The sequence below is a fragment of the Atta colombica genome, unplaced genomic scaffold, assembly GCF_001594045.1.
Source record: "Atta colombica isolate Treedump-2 unplaced genomic scaffold, Acol1.0 scaffold52, whole genome shotgun sequence".
Taxonomy (NCBI): domain Eukaryota; kingdom Metazoa; phylum Arthropoda; class Insecta; order Hymenoptera; family Formicidae; genus Atta; species Atta colombica.
This window is the reverse complement of record NW_017259542.1, coordinates 384,259-401,669: the sequence shown is the minus strand read 5'-3', so window position 1 is coordinate 401,669 and position 17,411 is coordinate 384,259. Positions and strand designations below refer to the sequence as shown.

General features: G+C 29.2%; 1 protein-coding gene across 1 annotated transcript in view; it reads left to right on the top strand.

Annotated features, from left to right (window-relative positions):
- Positions 1-10,135: 10,135 nt before the first annotated feature.
- The window catches only part of LOC108691799 (FMRFamide receptor), a 12,962-nt gene continuing 5,686 nt past the window's right edge, over positions 10,136-17,411 (top strand). The window contains exons 1-4 of the mRNA XM_018199710.1: positions 10,136-10,383; positions 10,956-11,420; positions 15,118-15,386; positions 16,119-16,308. Coding sequence (XP_018055199.1) covers positions 11,121-11,420; positions 15,118-15,386; positions 16,119-16,308 — 759 coding nt within the window. The 5' untranslated portion in view covers positions 10,136-10,383; positions 10,956-11,120. The remainder of the gene's footprint in view (positions 10,384-10,955; positions 11,421-15,117; positions 15,387-16,118; positions 16,309-17,411) is intronic.

Genomic DNA, 17,411 nt, shown 5'->3' with positions numbered 1-17,411 from the left:
ATATCAATTTAGATTACTATTTAATTTCTCTTCTCCATATTTAATATCTATGTATATTTAATATCCCATTTTCATAGCTCCCATTTTTATATCAAATTAGAAAAATCGATTTTGCATTTATCGAGTGATTCTCTTTTTCTCTTTTTGACGAGTATTTATTACTAAAATTGAAATAAATTAAATTTAGGTTAGGTCGGCTTTGTTTCTCTATTTCCCGCATGGTCTATTCTGTACGTGACATGACAAACAACTACGTAGAGAAAATCTTATTTAAATTTAAAATTACAATTCAGTCTTTTGAATCAAGGTTTCGCTGAAAAGTAGAATTTCTTAGTGCCTACATGTTTACACGAACAGTGTTTTCGCCATTAGAAGCACTCTTGAAACTCTTCAATTGAAATGTCAGTCCAGGTATTGGATAAAACTTCTCTCGATGTTAAGTAAATACAAAAGCAAATAATAAACTGTGTTTTTCTTTGCGCCAAGCTCGACTTGCTTAATTCAAACTTAATTTGCTACGAATTTACCGCCGAAACTTACGTTTTCTTCAAGGAAGAAATGGCGCAATGCGAATTACGGAACTTAACTTTCGGGAGAATGTCCATCCGCGTTTCGCGAAGCGTCAAAAGCTGCACGATCTTGTAGAGTTCGTAGCAGATTCTCGGCGAAGAGTATTCGGTGGACAGTGTTCGACGGTTAAAATTAGCTGAGGAGTTCTTATAGTTGACTCAGAGCTTCGCAGCAGAGAGAGGCTACTTGTATTTTTAGAGGGTTGGCAGTAACTAAAGCGACAGCTGACCATTTTACCAAACCGACGATAGGCCCTTTCCGCTTGACACTTAGAATCCTCATCATTCTTTTTTGTCCCTATCTATATGTCTTCCAAACAAATGTCGTAGAATTACCTACTAGTATTTTAAATTAGAATTTATCAATTATTAAATTTGTTCATTTTAATTTCATTCATGTTAATTAAAAATATAAGTAAGAACAACAATTAATGAATTAAATACATACTTTCCATAATTCTTTTAGAAAAATTAAATTTGATTGTCTCAGAAATAAGTTCTTCGGAATTCAATATATTATATTTAATATTAAATAAATGTTTTATGATTTATTATGTATATTTATCGAATTTTTAGATAAAGATTTGATATGGAAAAATAATAATTTCTGTTATAAAAAAACTGCTTAATTTTTTAAAATATAAATACCATTTATAAAAAATATAGCAATATTAAGAGTATAAGATTGTGACTTGCAATTTTCTTAATAAATTATTTAAACAAATAATATTCAAAAGTTTAAATGAAAGATTAAAATAGTTTTATTCATTGTTCAAGCTTTAATCAAAATTATTCTAAAGTTAACGGTGGAATTTTCCTGTACATTTATTTTCCTGTCCAATCAAAATGGGCAAGTTAATGCAAACCATGAAGGTTGTCCAAATATTGCTGGCACCTCTTATGAACATAATAATATTAAATTATCGGATCACAGTTACGTTCGAGCAAATGCTTTCAATAGTGGGACTAATATTCTAGTTCAATAGTTGAGAACATCAATCTCAAAGAGAACGCATGCGTGCCGGTTCAAAGTAGTCGTTCAATACAAAAGGAATTTTCTATTGCAGGACTATATAATAATACAGTAGGAATTCATATACGCTTCTTCGTGCATAAAATATTTTTTATTCTATGATTTTTCGTAAAAATTACAATTTACAATCTTATTACATTTTAAGATAGGTATTATATTGTTACATTTTTTTAATAAAAATAACATTTATATTTTCCATTTACATTTATATTTAAGAAATTAAATAGTTTTTATATATTCTGAAACCAAATTTTTAGTAACTTTCCTTGTAAATCATAATGTAATAAAAATCATATTTTCACTCATGTAAAAAAAAATTATAAACTAGAAAATATATATTAATGAGAGTTTACATTATATGTGATTGTTTAAATACTTTTTTAAAATCTGTATTTATAATTGCATATTATATATTTATAAGTTCTCTTTTTCATATTTCTATATAATTAAAGCTACAAGTCACGTATTCAATTTCGTATAAATTATAGTTTAGTTTGCGACTCATTAGTTTTACTGCACGAAATACCGAGCTCAAACTTTGAGGAAGTAGAACTAGAAACTCTAGAAATAGATTTCATCAAACTGTCCATCCATGTGACAGTGTACACAAAGTTCCTAATGAATTCATTTAATTGGCATCAGTAAATGGATACAGTGATCAAGGCATATTAATAAGAAGAGTATATTAATAAAAACAGCCCTCACAATCTTAGATTCTTTTGCGGTCCGTCGATTGTCGATCCGTCAATTTCGCAACAGACCGCTTATAAAAGTGGTGATGATCAGTTTGAAACGTATAATCATGATAATTTCTTATGTTTACGAGATTCTACATTGACATATTTGTTCGAGTACGAAAACGTTTAACACTTATTAATATAAATGCCAGATGCTCGAGATCCCGCAATAACTGGCATGGCAACTGGAAATTTAAGTCTCGTTTTATTTAGAACGTATTCTAACACCTTATTGAAAGTTATTTCATTCTTCAATTAAAGGTATTTGCCTATTAATTAAAGGTAGTCCCCAATTAGTCAGATGTTGAAAAGCCGATATTACATGTAGCAACAAATTAATAATTTTATTAAGAAAGAATATTTTTTAACCATAAAAGAATGAATCCTTCAAGAAAAAGTAAAATATCCAAAAAAATGTATCTAGCAAGATAATGACGTGAATTCTTTTGAAAAATGATTATTATATTATTCAACTGTTCCTAAAACAGGTCATTCGTAAGAATGATAAGGCATCATAAATATAAAACGTGAAAAATTCTGCTGTTTATAAGATTGTGATCGAGATGTCTGGATTGTAATTGTAACAAAGAGTGAAATAATTTCACGCATCGATAGCTGGATATTTCAAGAAAAATGTCATAAGAACATTCATCCATCATCCCTATTTCATTAAAACAACGAAAAACTCAAAAATAGATAAATGAAAAAATAGAAAAATAGAAAAATAGAAAAATATATAATTGAAAATGGAGAAATAGAAAAATGAAAAATATATTTATCTTTTAATTTTTATCTTTTTTTTTTGGAAACTGTATCTCTAAAAAATTTTTAAAGGGTGAATATGCTGAAAATATATTAAATGTAAAAATCTATGCAAATCGGTGACATCGCGATAGATTTAAAACACAATCTTTCATGAGGTAGAGGATAAACAAAGCAGAGTGAAGATAAAAGGAAGGTATTTAAAACGTTCTCGGAAAAAGATTGCTCGGTTAGTAAATTATATTGAGTATAATTAACGTCCGGCTTGGTTGCCTCTCGTGCGACTAATCGAGGATTAACGACTGTGCAAATGGTTAGAGAGAATATATCTGCGTAAATACATTAATCTTATTATTTATTATTATTATTCTCATAGTAAATTTTTTCCACATTATTTCTCATTGTGATAAAAAACTACCGCGACAAAAAAAAATAATATAATAACGTTTCAGTTATTTGTTACGTTAAAATTACAAACAATTCTTTCCTTTCTGTTGTACTTTGACGTTATTGCTTAAAACTACCATTTCTTAGAGGATTTCCTTGTTTCTCCCAAATAACGAGGCGAAGAAACACGATTCCATTTCAGGAACGATTGCAGACTCGAGCAAGCAAGATTGATGCCGTTTCGGTATAGGCTCAGAGCGAATGGAGTCACGTAATTATGCAAATACGTAGAAGCAGAATAGGATTCTGAGCAGAGTCCTGCGCTTTCTTCCGTAATGTCCGCAATGGAAACGACGCTGGTACTAGCTGCTGTATTCACGCTTCGGCGTTATTACTTACAACTGACACTAATCCCATCTCATTTCCTGACCGTTCTACTTTGTGGGGGCAACGAAACTAAACGTAACACCGGCGCGACCCACTTGGTAAATAAAAGTTTCAACGACAAATATACGTACTATAATCTTTAACTAGTTTTCGTCGTCATTGGTTTTAGGACTTTACTGGCAAGATAAATCACATTATAGACAATCACATAATCGATTTTTTAAGGTGAAGCTTTTAATTAAATTGATTAATACTTTTCATTTTCCATAGTTTTAAAAATACATTTTTTTTATTTTTTATTTTTAGAATAGGGATGCATTTATTTTCAAGAATACGAAAAAGAAGCTTTGCCTCAAAAGATTTAATATAGTTTAGATTTAGTATAATAGATTCTTTATGTTTTCGTAACAACAAGTTCTTTTTATTGAGATATGTATTGGCAATAATGTGAATAATTTGAATTCTAGAATAACAGAAAAGAATTCTGCTTATTGGAAAGATTAATAGTTACTTAATTAATAGTTATTTAAGAGATCTTGATGTTCCGACAGTGAAACAATAATTGTTGTTTTTTTTCTAGTAAGTGTCAAGTAATACATGTTACAGCAATGTGATTTCTATATGAGTAGATTTCTATATATATCTAGATCGTTTTGCGCATTGATATAAATACTATTCTTCGCGGTCCTCTGCAATCGAACCTTGAGAAACTATGTCATCTTCATGCAATATCTACAGCAATCCTTGTGGAAAAATTTGTCCGAATATATCCGATGTAGTTAAAATGTGTTCTAAATTTCTTCGAAAATTGTCCAAATATACAAATTCAGATAATTACATATAAAATGAAATACTTTCAGTCAAATTTCGATAAATAAATAATATTGTCTGAATTTGTTAGAATTTGTCATTTTTTTATATTTTTCCGACAAACCCTAACAAATTTTTTCCATCAGGTAATACATACATATACATACATAGTAATGTATGTACATAGGAATAACTTGTGAAAAAAGATTTATCGACATCCAACAAAAATAGAAGCGAGGTTTTGTTCATGAACAATTCACTTGGACTCTGATTTCGTTATTTCTTGTTAACACGAACATCAAATATAAACGCATAAATGAAAAGAAAGATGAAGACAATTAAAAGTAAGAAGTTTTCTTTAAAAACTTCTTGTTATTGTCTTCATTTTTCTTTTTACTAATTACTTTTTTATTAATTCTTTTATCAATTACTTTTTTCTGAAATGTGCTTCAATTAATGATCTGCTGTTATGCGCAAATCTTTGGCATATAACGTTTCAAAAGGAGTTTTAATTGTATAATAAAAAGAAAAGCGAAAAACGAGAATAGTCCATTTACATTGCAATGAAATAAAAGATAGAATATATCGTTGGTCATTGTTCTCTGAGACATGTTTTCTCGTTCGAAAAATTGCGATTGCCCGCCGTGAACGTAGAAATCGTGCTTAACGAGGCGAAAGAAAAAGAAAAGGATATACCTTTGCAATAATAAAGCCTTGAATTAATCTGCGGCGTATCCGAAACAAAAATGCATCTCTTGCAAGCCGCAAATTGCGGTCGGATGCATTTCGCGTTGACTTACACTTCCCATAAATCACCCCCGGAATGCATTCAAGATACGCGCTGTCGCGTTATCTTGGTTTTTTTTTTTTTATAGTTTTATCTACTGTCCGTCTGAAAAAAATTTAAAAACAGTAAAGTATTTTAATATAATTACGATGATAATATTTTCGAATCTAACAATATTGGGAGAAAATTAATTAAGGAAATTGCTCCGCTTGAACTTGGAATATTTGCATAAAGTTAATAGTTTCTTTCTCGGTGTAAATTTTATTGTCTTTTCCAGAGATAAGTTCCGTCTCAGAAGGAAATTTTGTTATTGCCTGTTGCAATTGACTTTCCATTTTACAATACAACTTTATTCTTGGTATATATAATTTTATTCCGAAATAAAAAGTGGAAGGAAGGAGAGGACAAATCAGAGGGAGCACTTTAACTCTAAAAATACTCGAGATACATGACACATAAAAATGCTTGAAGAAAACTATATAATACTCGCAGTTTAGAAAGAGAGAGACAAAGAGAAAGAGACAGAGAGAGAGAGAGAGAGAGAGAGAGAGAGAGAGAGAGAGAAGAGAAAAAGGAAAACAATCTAAAAGTTTTCTGATATAGAAACGTCATTTCGTATATATATATATAAATCATCATTCCAATACTATCACGTGAAAAACGTTTTATTCGAGAAAGAGAGTGGCTTCGAAAAGGCGAAATGCCATTTCCGATGGCAACGCAATACAATTCAAGGAAAAAGAATTAAAAAAATCGAGGACAAAAATGTGACCCAAGGAGTTACTTGAGTCCTTGAGTGAACATGCCAGAAAAGAAGAGCCTGTTTAAATATTTTCTATGCGGAACGAAGAAATATTGTGTATTTTGTTCTCGAATCTCGTATTGATGTCCCAATAAAAGAAAGGAATACGTATGATAGCATATTTTATATGAGAAATGCATGAGTCCACATGTTAGCCTAAAAAAAAGAAACACATACCGCATTTAGTCTAAAAAAAAAACAAATTTCAGTGAGTCAAGTCAATCCTGAATACTGAACATTTTTTTTCTCGCATATGCACGCAAAATATCGAGAAATGTATCCGAAACAAATAGTTAATGTATATAATATACAAATAGTTAAAAACATACAAATAGTAATAAATCTAGAAATATAATATTTAACTGTCACTAATATGAGAGAATGTTATAGTAGCGATGAAAAATGATATATTTATTTAATAGTTATTTAATAGAGCTCTTTTTTCTGTAAATTAATTAGCACGTACGTCATAATTCAAGCACTTAATTACACGCGCAGTGTGCGACGGACGCTCGATTACTGCGAATTAATTTTGGCATCCCGCACATTATTTCGTACGAAGTGCGAATTACGTGCGTTTCTGTTCGGGCACGCAAATATCGCTGTTACGCAACATTATCAAAGAAGATGGCCAGCCATCTCGGCGTTCCTAAACGTCTACGCGTGCCAAGAATGAAAAGCAGAAGAGTGGATATTCGTTCGCTTCCCCCGTTGTGAGAAATACCGACTCGGTAAAACTTTCTCGCGTTCGACGCGCATATAAGGAAGGAGAGAAGAGTTTAAAAATAAATTGATCAACGGGTATTTCGTCGACCACCCGGCGGGAATAGATCAGCCGAAGCAAATTAGTTTTTGTCTTTAAGTGATACACGAATCACAGTGGCGTAATTTACAGCTGGGTATTTATTTGAACCCCCCATGGTGAATTTGCAGTTAAAGCGTAATCCGAACATTGAAGAGACAAGAAGATACATTCGTGTAGCAAGCAATATCCGCAAAATTGATCTCCGCGCTTCCAATTTGCTCTACATGTCAAAAGAAACTTATAGCACTTTCCATACATTAAGCGAATCATGTAAAGATTGCACACATGAAATTTCGTTCTTACAGAGGGAAAAAATTCCCTTTTTCTTAGATAAAGACAGAGAAAGAGAAAGAGAGATTCCCCAATACATTATAGTCGTATTAAAGGGAATTTTACAGTGTTTAAAATTATTCTTATATATTTATTAAAAAATGATCAAAAATATAATATATTTTAATATATCTTATAATATATTATAATATATTATAATATATTAATGTGTTAAAAAAATACAGATATATTAATTATATATTATTTATATCTATACAAAATGATGTGAAAAGATTGTCTTAAATAAATATATTAAATACACCAAAAATGAAAGAGAAATATAAACTTTTTGTGTACCAACTGCAACTTCGTTATTTTTTTTATATTGCAGTAAAACAATTATTATTATATTATTAAATTAAATGAGAATTAAATAAGAAGATAACTATCTAAAATTAATTCTTTTTTACGTAGCTATAAACGATATACTCAAGAAGAAGCTTTTCCGTTTAAATTTTTAGAGGCTAGAAATCGCAAAGACAGTCATAGTCGTTTTTGTCAGCCTGCAAGGCAAACGGCAGGACAATATTGCAAATTGAAACAGAGATGATCGGAAATGCGGAAAACCGTAACTACGCATAAGATTGGTCGTGTGGAAATCGAGTGGGTATACTACAATTGGTGATACGCAGCTGCGTCGCGAATACGTATCCATAGAATCACTTGGAATGGACATGAACGTTGCCAATGCGATCAGCCATTTTGATCGGTATTGCACCTTTGTGCTTGTATCTGGACACGTGTATGTGTGTGCGATACGCACACAAGCGTAAATATACGCGTCGCGAAACACATAATTGCACCCTTATCGGATCCGTCACAGTCGTTATAAATGAGATTTCTGTTCATTTACCCTTGAGATTGTAAAACGTACAATGAAATAAATTTATACAAAACAAGTAGATAAACTTGTTTTGTATAAATTACACCATCAACTGCGCTATGCGATTGCGTTACGATCGTTGGTCTCAGAAAATGTAAATTTTTATTTACATGGCGATTGTTCAAACGATCCGTTTGTAAGCAGCTTCATCTACTTTTTATTTTCAATCCTCCAAATAATTCGAATATTTTTGTGCAGTACGAATACAACATCTGTTTTATTCGTACTTTGAATATTTAAATATTACTATATATTATACTATATATTATACTATATATTATAGAATATAATTTAAAAATTTTGTAATAAGCAAATATAAGGAAAAAAAGATCATTACTTTTCGTACAAATATATTAATCAACAGTAAAGCGATTTATATCTTATTAATCTATTCGGTTATATTTGATACTCACATTTGTCTCTTGCCTTGGAAGCAATCGAAAGTCACTGACTAAATCTAGATCTACAAGTTAATCTGTGAATAAGTAAAATATCAAGACATAAATAATAACTCAAAGAATTTATATCTTCTTATCTTAAATAAAAATTATTTCATATCGATTTTATACGGTCAAGTTAAATGCGTTTTAAATAAAGATTTCCACATACCGATTATTATACATAATCCAATTAAATGCAAATCCTGGAAAATCTCCCGAACGAAGAATTACGATAATTACCTAATCCGATTGCTATTATTATTCACCAATCTCGCAGTACAAAATGTCTTCTCAGCTTTAAATTGACGAATTCACACGACTTACTCGGTCAAGATTTCCAATACACACTGATCGTGAAAAACCTTTAACGATATTTCGTGTCTATATTCTATAACATGCGCTATCTATACAGTTTGATAGACGCGACCGTGTCTGTTTGCAAACAAGACCGATGCCCACGAAAACTCAGATGTAAACGTTGTGGCAAACAATTAGTAATTATCACAACGCTATTTGCCTGCTATTATAGTCGGTGAAATAATAATAATGATAAATTATTATTATATCTCGTGCTTTGAAGTCAAACTTTAAATCATAATAATAATGTAAAATCTTTAAAATTTGTGATAAAAAAAAGTAGTAAGGAATTCCTCTATATGTAAAATAAAATAATATCGAAAATCTATAAATCTGCTCATAGTTGCTTATATTATTGCAATCGAAAAAATAAAAATCCTTTAAGGCCAACACAGTTATAAGTGTATAAGTACATATATTTTATTATAAAAGATAAATATACGTTTCGATTCTAATTTGAATTCTCTTCAGTATTCCTTAATATTTGCATAAAATAATAATCATCATAAAAATCATCAAGAATATCAATGTAAAAGAGTTAATATAATCAAATGTTGATTAGTTTTTTCATATCCACAGCATGTCAATGGTTGTTCATTAAATTCCAATAAACTAAATAATATACAACAAATATACAACAATAGTATACTATTGTAAAAGTTAATTGTAACAAAAATATATACTGAAGAGTATTATTATCTTATACTGAAAAGGATCCAAATTAGAATTGAAACATATATTTATCTTTTATAATAAATAAATATATGTATTTATACACAACCTGTATTAGCTCTTAAAGACTTTTTTTTAATTTTTTTATTTACTCATTAGAGCATTTATCTGAATTATTTGATTATTGCAATCCTTGTTTATTATAATTTTACGATATTAGGTGCGTATATTTTTTCGTTATTTCAACGTTTTAATTAATATTTACTTCTTTTAATACGTAGAAAATCATATAAAAAACACACACACACAAAATTACGTTTTTTAAAAATATATAACTTATATTTTCTCCTTTTCAGTTTGCAGATTACTACCGTTCAAGCGACAGAAGTTTCGAATGGCAAAGCGACTCGCGGTTCGTCGTAACACAGCGATACATCGTAAAAGCATCTATGCGGAACTCTCTACGCGGAGACGACTAAACCGATCCGATTCTTTCCACGAAACACGATCGAGGATGTATAAAACAAAATAAATTGGGCATAGGATCGATGTTATGATATCCGAATACTTTAATATCAAAGACAGCAAGGTCGACTTATCAAATCGACATTTGATAACAAAGGTAAAAGCTACTTCCTTCTTTTTTTTTTGCAATAAAACATCTCACAGTCTTTTATAAAGAAAAACTTTTAGTGATTTTAAGTTTTTAGACACGGATCATTTTTGAGACGAATGAAAAAAAGAACTCTTGAGACGAACTCTTATCCCGACTTTTTCCTAATAAAAATTAAATCAGTCGGAAGGAATTAATGAATGCGTATATAGATAATGAACGTATACACAAAATGAGAAATAAATCTTAAAAGTCAAAAATTAAAATTGGTATTAGCGTAATTTTAATCATACCCGTTTAAATCATACCCGCATTCTTTTAATATAAAAAAAACTATAAAAATCTAGGGAATTTTCTTTTTGAAGATACATATTTTATATACCAAATTTTTAATTGATAGATTTTTTAATAATAGCACTTTATCTATTAATTTATTAATTTGATATTATTAATAGTAATTATTAATAGTACCAAAAATGACAAAAGCAACATTATTTAAGTTAATTTGCGACATTTGTAATAACAAAAAAATAATTAAATCGAAAAATAATTAAGTCGAAAATTACACAAATAATTTACAGTTAATAAATTCGAAGAGCACGAAGATTCAATCAGAATTGAAGAGCAAAAGGAAAGACTAGACAGACAGCGAACACGAAGCTTATCAGAATAAAGATGGTAACGTGAAGTGACAAGATTGAAGGAAGATTAATGCAAAATCAGGAAGTGATAAAAATTGCTGAACGATGGAAATAAGTTCGATGATGACAACGACGGCCGCTTCCCATTATTACGATGATTGTAAATTCATGCAAAACTTCAGCAACAGCAGCAATGAAGGACCATTCGAATGTGGACAGGAGGTCAATACCAATGGCCTAGCTGACTTTATTATTTATGGTATATTTGTCAACCTGATTGGTCTCTTCGGAATCTTCGGCAACACAATCTCTATGATCATCTTGTCACGGCCGCAGATGAAATCTTCTATCAATTATCTATTGATTGGATTGGCCAGATGTGACACAGTACTGATTATCATTGCGGTAAGTGCATTTCTCTTATAGTTTACGTCCTATACTTTTTACGCGAGAGAAATAAATACCTTTAAAATTTAAAGACAGAAAGCAGTCAGGACAAGAATTGCGCAATAGCGTATTTTTAAAAATCAACGATAAGTAAAATATAATTTAGTTTTTAAAGAGATAGCGAATGCAATTAAAGAAATGCAGAAAATTGTAGTTTGTATAATGCTTTATTTCTTGACACTTTGAAGAAATTGGAAGTTACGTAAAGGAAAATTTGCTTTACTGCGTAAAGGAAAGATGCTGATGACTTCGTTTAACTGTATGAATTTTTATGAATTCAGAGTCAAATATTATATGGTAGAATTATGAATTTAATGTAGAGTTAAATATTATATGCTAGAATTATTGTATAGGATCATAAAAGCGGAATATTGCACGTAAAAAAAACGGTCAAAGTTAACAGCCGCTTGAGTGAACTAGTCGACTACTTTTCACCTTTATTACGAAAAAATAATATGAAAGAGTTTTTATTATACCAAAATTAATGTTGGCTTTAAAAGCTTTTAAAAGATGTTTTATTATTTAACAAAATAATGAATTTTATATTAAATTTATTTACATTTTTTATATAGAATATAATTTTACATATTAGTCTAAATAATTATATATTTAAAAAGTATTAATCATTTTGTTAAAGAGATAACAGACTATTGAAATATCTTTTATTTTAATATCTTTTATTTAAATATCTTCTACTTATCATATAATATCAGAATAGATTGACTTATATTACAGTTAATGTGATAAATATTTTATCCGTTTGCCTACGCGATTTACTTATTATTTATTACATTTAACTAACAATAGCATAAGATGTACACAAATTTTTGTTCATGGGAGTATCCTGGGAAGGGAAGGATTCAACCCCTTTTCTCTGAAATTTATGATTAAAAATTCCGATTGAAATCTAATATTTTTCCTAAAATTAGAAACAAGAAGGAAACATTCCAAGGTCTAAAATATTCAAAAAACCAATTAACGCAAAAGATTGTTGTTTGTGTGATAACAGAATTGACAGAAATCTCCCTCTTCCAGAAAAAATCTTGGATGTGCTCATACATCTATTGTACATTTTACTTTTTTTTTGTGAAACTTAAAGATGCGATTTTTCTCACCATGACCCCAATTGCGACGTGTGATGAATCACAATGCGCCGAACGAAAAATCAATATTTAATTGGCACATATGACCAGAAACGATTTTCAATGGGATCGTGAAACGCCTCGTAATTGCCATCGAATGACCCATCGTCGCGTCTGGCCGCTGCCAATCAATCATGCGCATCAGATAAAATTTAAAAAAAAAAGCATTCCATCGTTCGCATCGTTCCTGAACCATTGAGTTGCATGTCGAAGAGCTTATCGTGACGCCTTGTTACTCTTATCTTTTATTAACAATAGCTTTCGAAACAACCGAGTTCGCTCATGTTGAAAGTGATATGAGTTTGAGAGACAACATGTTTAATCCTCTTTGTCGAATATACAGGATATTTTCAGAGAACCATTGCAAACATGTGATGACAAAACGTAAAAAAAAAAAAACGCTGTATATTAAACCTATTTCGGTGTTAACGCATTAGTAAGTTTGAAATTTTGAATAAAAGGGTCTTCCATTAATTATTAGCTATACATATCATTGCATAATTTTATTCTTTAAGTATTTAGCTTGAGACAGATGTTCGTTCAGTGAAATTTTAATTCAAGAATTACTTTTTATATATTTAATATTAAATGACAAAAAATTGAAATTTAACAAAAATAATATCCATCTATAAATTTCTTTAAATTTAAAATGTGAAGCAAAGAAATATAATTAAATTTTAAGAATTAGGTAATATAATAAAGATAATTAAAAAAAAGTGTAATGTTTAACTTTATAACACATAAGATTGATTTGTACATTATCAACTTTTGTTAAAAGATTCATTTTTATTAATTTAATTAATATCTTATACGTGACAAAAGTATTTTTCTATTAAATTTTTTAACTGAGATGCTATATTGAGATATTCTTTGTACCAGCTAATATCTTTCATTAACGAGTTAAAAATGAAAAATTTTTATCTTCCTTATATCTGAATCTGACAATTAATTAATCTTTGCCGTATCAAACAAAGTAATTAACGGCCTGAAAAATATGACTTATAACAAATGTTAAATGTCGAAATTCAATTTTCATAATACATATCCACTACAGACTATAATACCTTGTCGTAGAAATCAACCGCAGATCACTCTCATTTTAATTTTACTTTTAATTCCCGTGTTTCATGCAATCGTAAATTTCCGACATAGCCGAGCTTTTCATTAAAATAAATTCTCTTTAATATAACTCAGTAGTATGCGTTCTGGTTTATCTCACATAATTTCAGCTATTTCTCTAAACATATAATTTATATCTTTATCTATATATGCTCTCGCATTTTTATTTTAAATACATATGTGTTTGTATGACTACAAATTTCAGATAAATCTAAAAAAAATATAAAAAGAGCTTATTATGAAGACCATTAAAGGAATGATTTCAATAAATTTTGTAATTTGCTTGACTAAATTCCAAAATTTTAATTAAAAAATTTTTTTCTAGAAAAATATATTTATTTTCCAGGTAGTATGGGTAAAAATGAACTAAATAAAATTATGGCGTATTTAATTGTGATATATTATATACATATATGTATGTATTTTATTTTAAAAAGCCACATTTTAAAAAGTTAATGAAATATATACATAACCACATTTTTTAAAAATTTCATAAGTAGATTGAATGCAAAAATAGAAAAAAAATTTACTTTTCCAAGATTTTATGATATAGAATAAAACAATTTTTATTGTATATTTTAATGTCTTGCGATAATAAAAGGTATTATAAAGAATAGATTTCATAGATCAAATTTTAGCTCTTTTATGTAGAATAATTTTACATCATCTTCGTAGCAACCCTTATCAATATAAATTCGCGATACAGAGAAGAAGAATTAATGTCTTTGAAAATGCATAGCATGTTAAGATGACATAGAATAATATAGATCACACGTCGAGCTTAGGTAAATAAATCACGCGGTCTTACATTTTCGTGGATAAAGTCAAGATTAAAGTCAAGTCCTAATAGGGCTAACACGATAAATAGGATCTTTTGGTTTAAAAGAGACGAGCTGGAGGAGCAGAATTCTGTCAACCCTCTCGAGATCACATTACACATACCAACATGATTATTAATTAATTATTTGAAATGAGCTTTCCGTTCCACCGTCGACTTTGCACTCCGTCTTTCTAACGAACTATTTATATAATACTCATCTATCAAACGTATCGCGAGCAAAAGCGCTACATATTTATAAATATAATCGCACTTTATAACAAATAATTAGATATATCAAATATAAGCAATTGGAAAACAAAATTCCAACAATTACCAATTTTATACTTTGAATGCAGAATGTTGAAAAAAATTGAAGAGACAATAAATTAGAGTCGTGATACTAACATTTTAAATTATTTATATCTGGGAAACAGTTAAGTTTTTAACTTATGTTCACTAAAGTTTTTTTTACTTAGTATGACATGTATCATATAAATGCTAAATGGTTTTTTTAATATCCTTTATAAGAAGCTCTTATCTTTTTTAATTGTATCTATAAATTATGCATTTATAGGTATTAATCTACGGATTACCAGCAATCTACACGTATACAGGCGCGCTATTCGACTACAAGTTTATCGTCTATCCGAAAACCATAAGGTACCTGTATCCATTGGCTTGCATAGCGCAATTTGTGACAGTGTATCTGACGTTAACGGTGACTTTAGAGAGATACATCGCGGTCTGCCATCCATTGAAAGCTAGATCCTTTTGCACTTATGGACGGGCCCAAGTGGCAGTGCTGATCATAGTGATCGTCGCTTTTATTTACAATCTACCTAAGTGAGTAATCGAGCTAATGTTTTCAATGTTTTTTCTTTGTTTATTATCGTTAAAAAGAAAATTAGTATAGAAAAAAAAAGTTTTAATTAAAATAATTGTAAAATAATAATAAAATATACTGGCAATAAAAGGGTTAATAGAGCGCTGAAATTGGTGCGTAATTCATATAATATTCATATAATATTTACATAATGGGTATCGATACAAACTTCTTTTCGGTTTATTTTAAACTATCATCAGAAAAATTGTGGCTAATTTTCCAAAGAAGTTTATATTGACACTTATTGTAAATTTATTAATATATTGGGTTGTCCGGAAAGTTCGTGCTGATTTTGAAGGAAAATTGAAACGCAGAAGATTTAAATTTTAGTATACATTTATTAAATTTAAATCTTTTGCGACACGAACTTTCCGGATAACTCAATATTATGTGATTATTATATAAATATTATATGAATTGCCTACCAACGCGCTGTATTAACGCTCTCATTACCCTATACTTATTATTATTTTGAATTTCGAGAACCCTATTATTTAAATTTGGTTTTAAAATAAATGTGTTAAAATTTTTTTTTTCCTGTTGTTTAGCTAGAACGAGATATAATATAAAATGTTCAATAGAGAGAAACGATGAAAAGAAAAGAATATCTAAAAAATATCTTACGCTTACAATTGATTGCAACAAAATTATTGTGCAAATTAATGAAGAAATTAATTTTTGAAATTATTTAGATTCTGGGAAATTGAAGTATACAACGAGAAGCATTGGAAGTATAATATCACGGTATACTGTGTTAATCCAACTGAATTGAGGAGCAATGAATATTATGTCATCCTGTATATTCATTGGATGTACTTTTTTGTGTATTACATGTTCCCGTTCATCGCACTGGTGATTTTTAATACGGCCATTTATCGAAGGGTGAGTAACATAAAGTCCAACATTGTCATTAAATTTAGACCATTTTATTAAAATAATATTTTATCAAGAAATAATGTACCTTACAAAAAGAACATTTTATTTTGCACGTGGACGAACTTTATTTTTGATCTAATTTACTCCGAATATAAATTATACAGATCCGACACGCAAACAATGATAAAATTGAAATACAATATTATAAGTATAAAGCATCATAAGTATAAGAATTAACTATCATAAGTATAGAGCATTCCCCAAAATTGACATTCTATATACAATAAAAAATAAATTTAGAAATCGTTTTATTAAAAAATAATTTTTATTTTTAACATAATTTTAATATATTGCTAATTTAATTTCCTTTGACTTTTATTACTACCAATTTTCTTTTAAAAGTATAAATTGAGTGTGCTTTATAATTGTAGTCAAAATTTAAAAAATTAAAGAAACAGTTACTGCTTTACTTTTACAAGAACATCATCTATGATTGTTAAATTTCAAACTGGAAACATGAGAGAACATTGACAACCCGAAATGAAATACGAAATACAGTCGGATTAAATGTGAGATATCGAACAGAACAGCTTGTTAGCGGCATCCCTGATGGAAGCTGATATTTCCCAAAGCTACTGTTCCGTTTTATTAAAACTTCTTTTTAGAATTCGCAATAAGTAATCATGACAAAGGAATAAGAAGGATAATCGAGCCGCAATAAATTCCGTAACGGGCTAACTATGTCATATAAAAGTACGAATAATAAGCCGAAGCGACGAAACCAATAAAATTACAAAGTATATAATCTCTTTGATGATACTTATCTCTTTGACACGTGCACATGCTTAGAATTCGCAAGTACGTATAAGAGCAGCAAAATTCATGGACGGCTGCTCTCACATGTGCCACTTATGCAGACCACACGACTGTAGTTGCAGACACAAGTAATGTCATCCTTCTCTTCCTCTTTATCCTTCAATAAAATATGTGAATTTGTAAACGAAAGTTAACATGTGTTAAATATTTCAAAATAATTTCTGCACTCTAATTTTATAAATAATAACGCAATGTAATAAAATTAGCAAAAAGTTAAATTAATAATCTCAAGA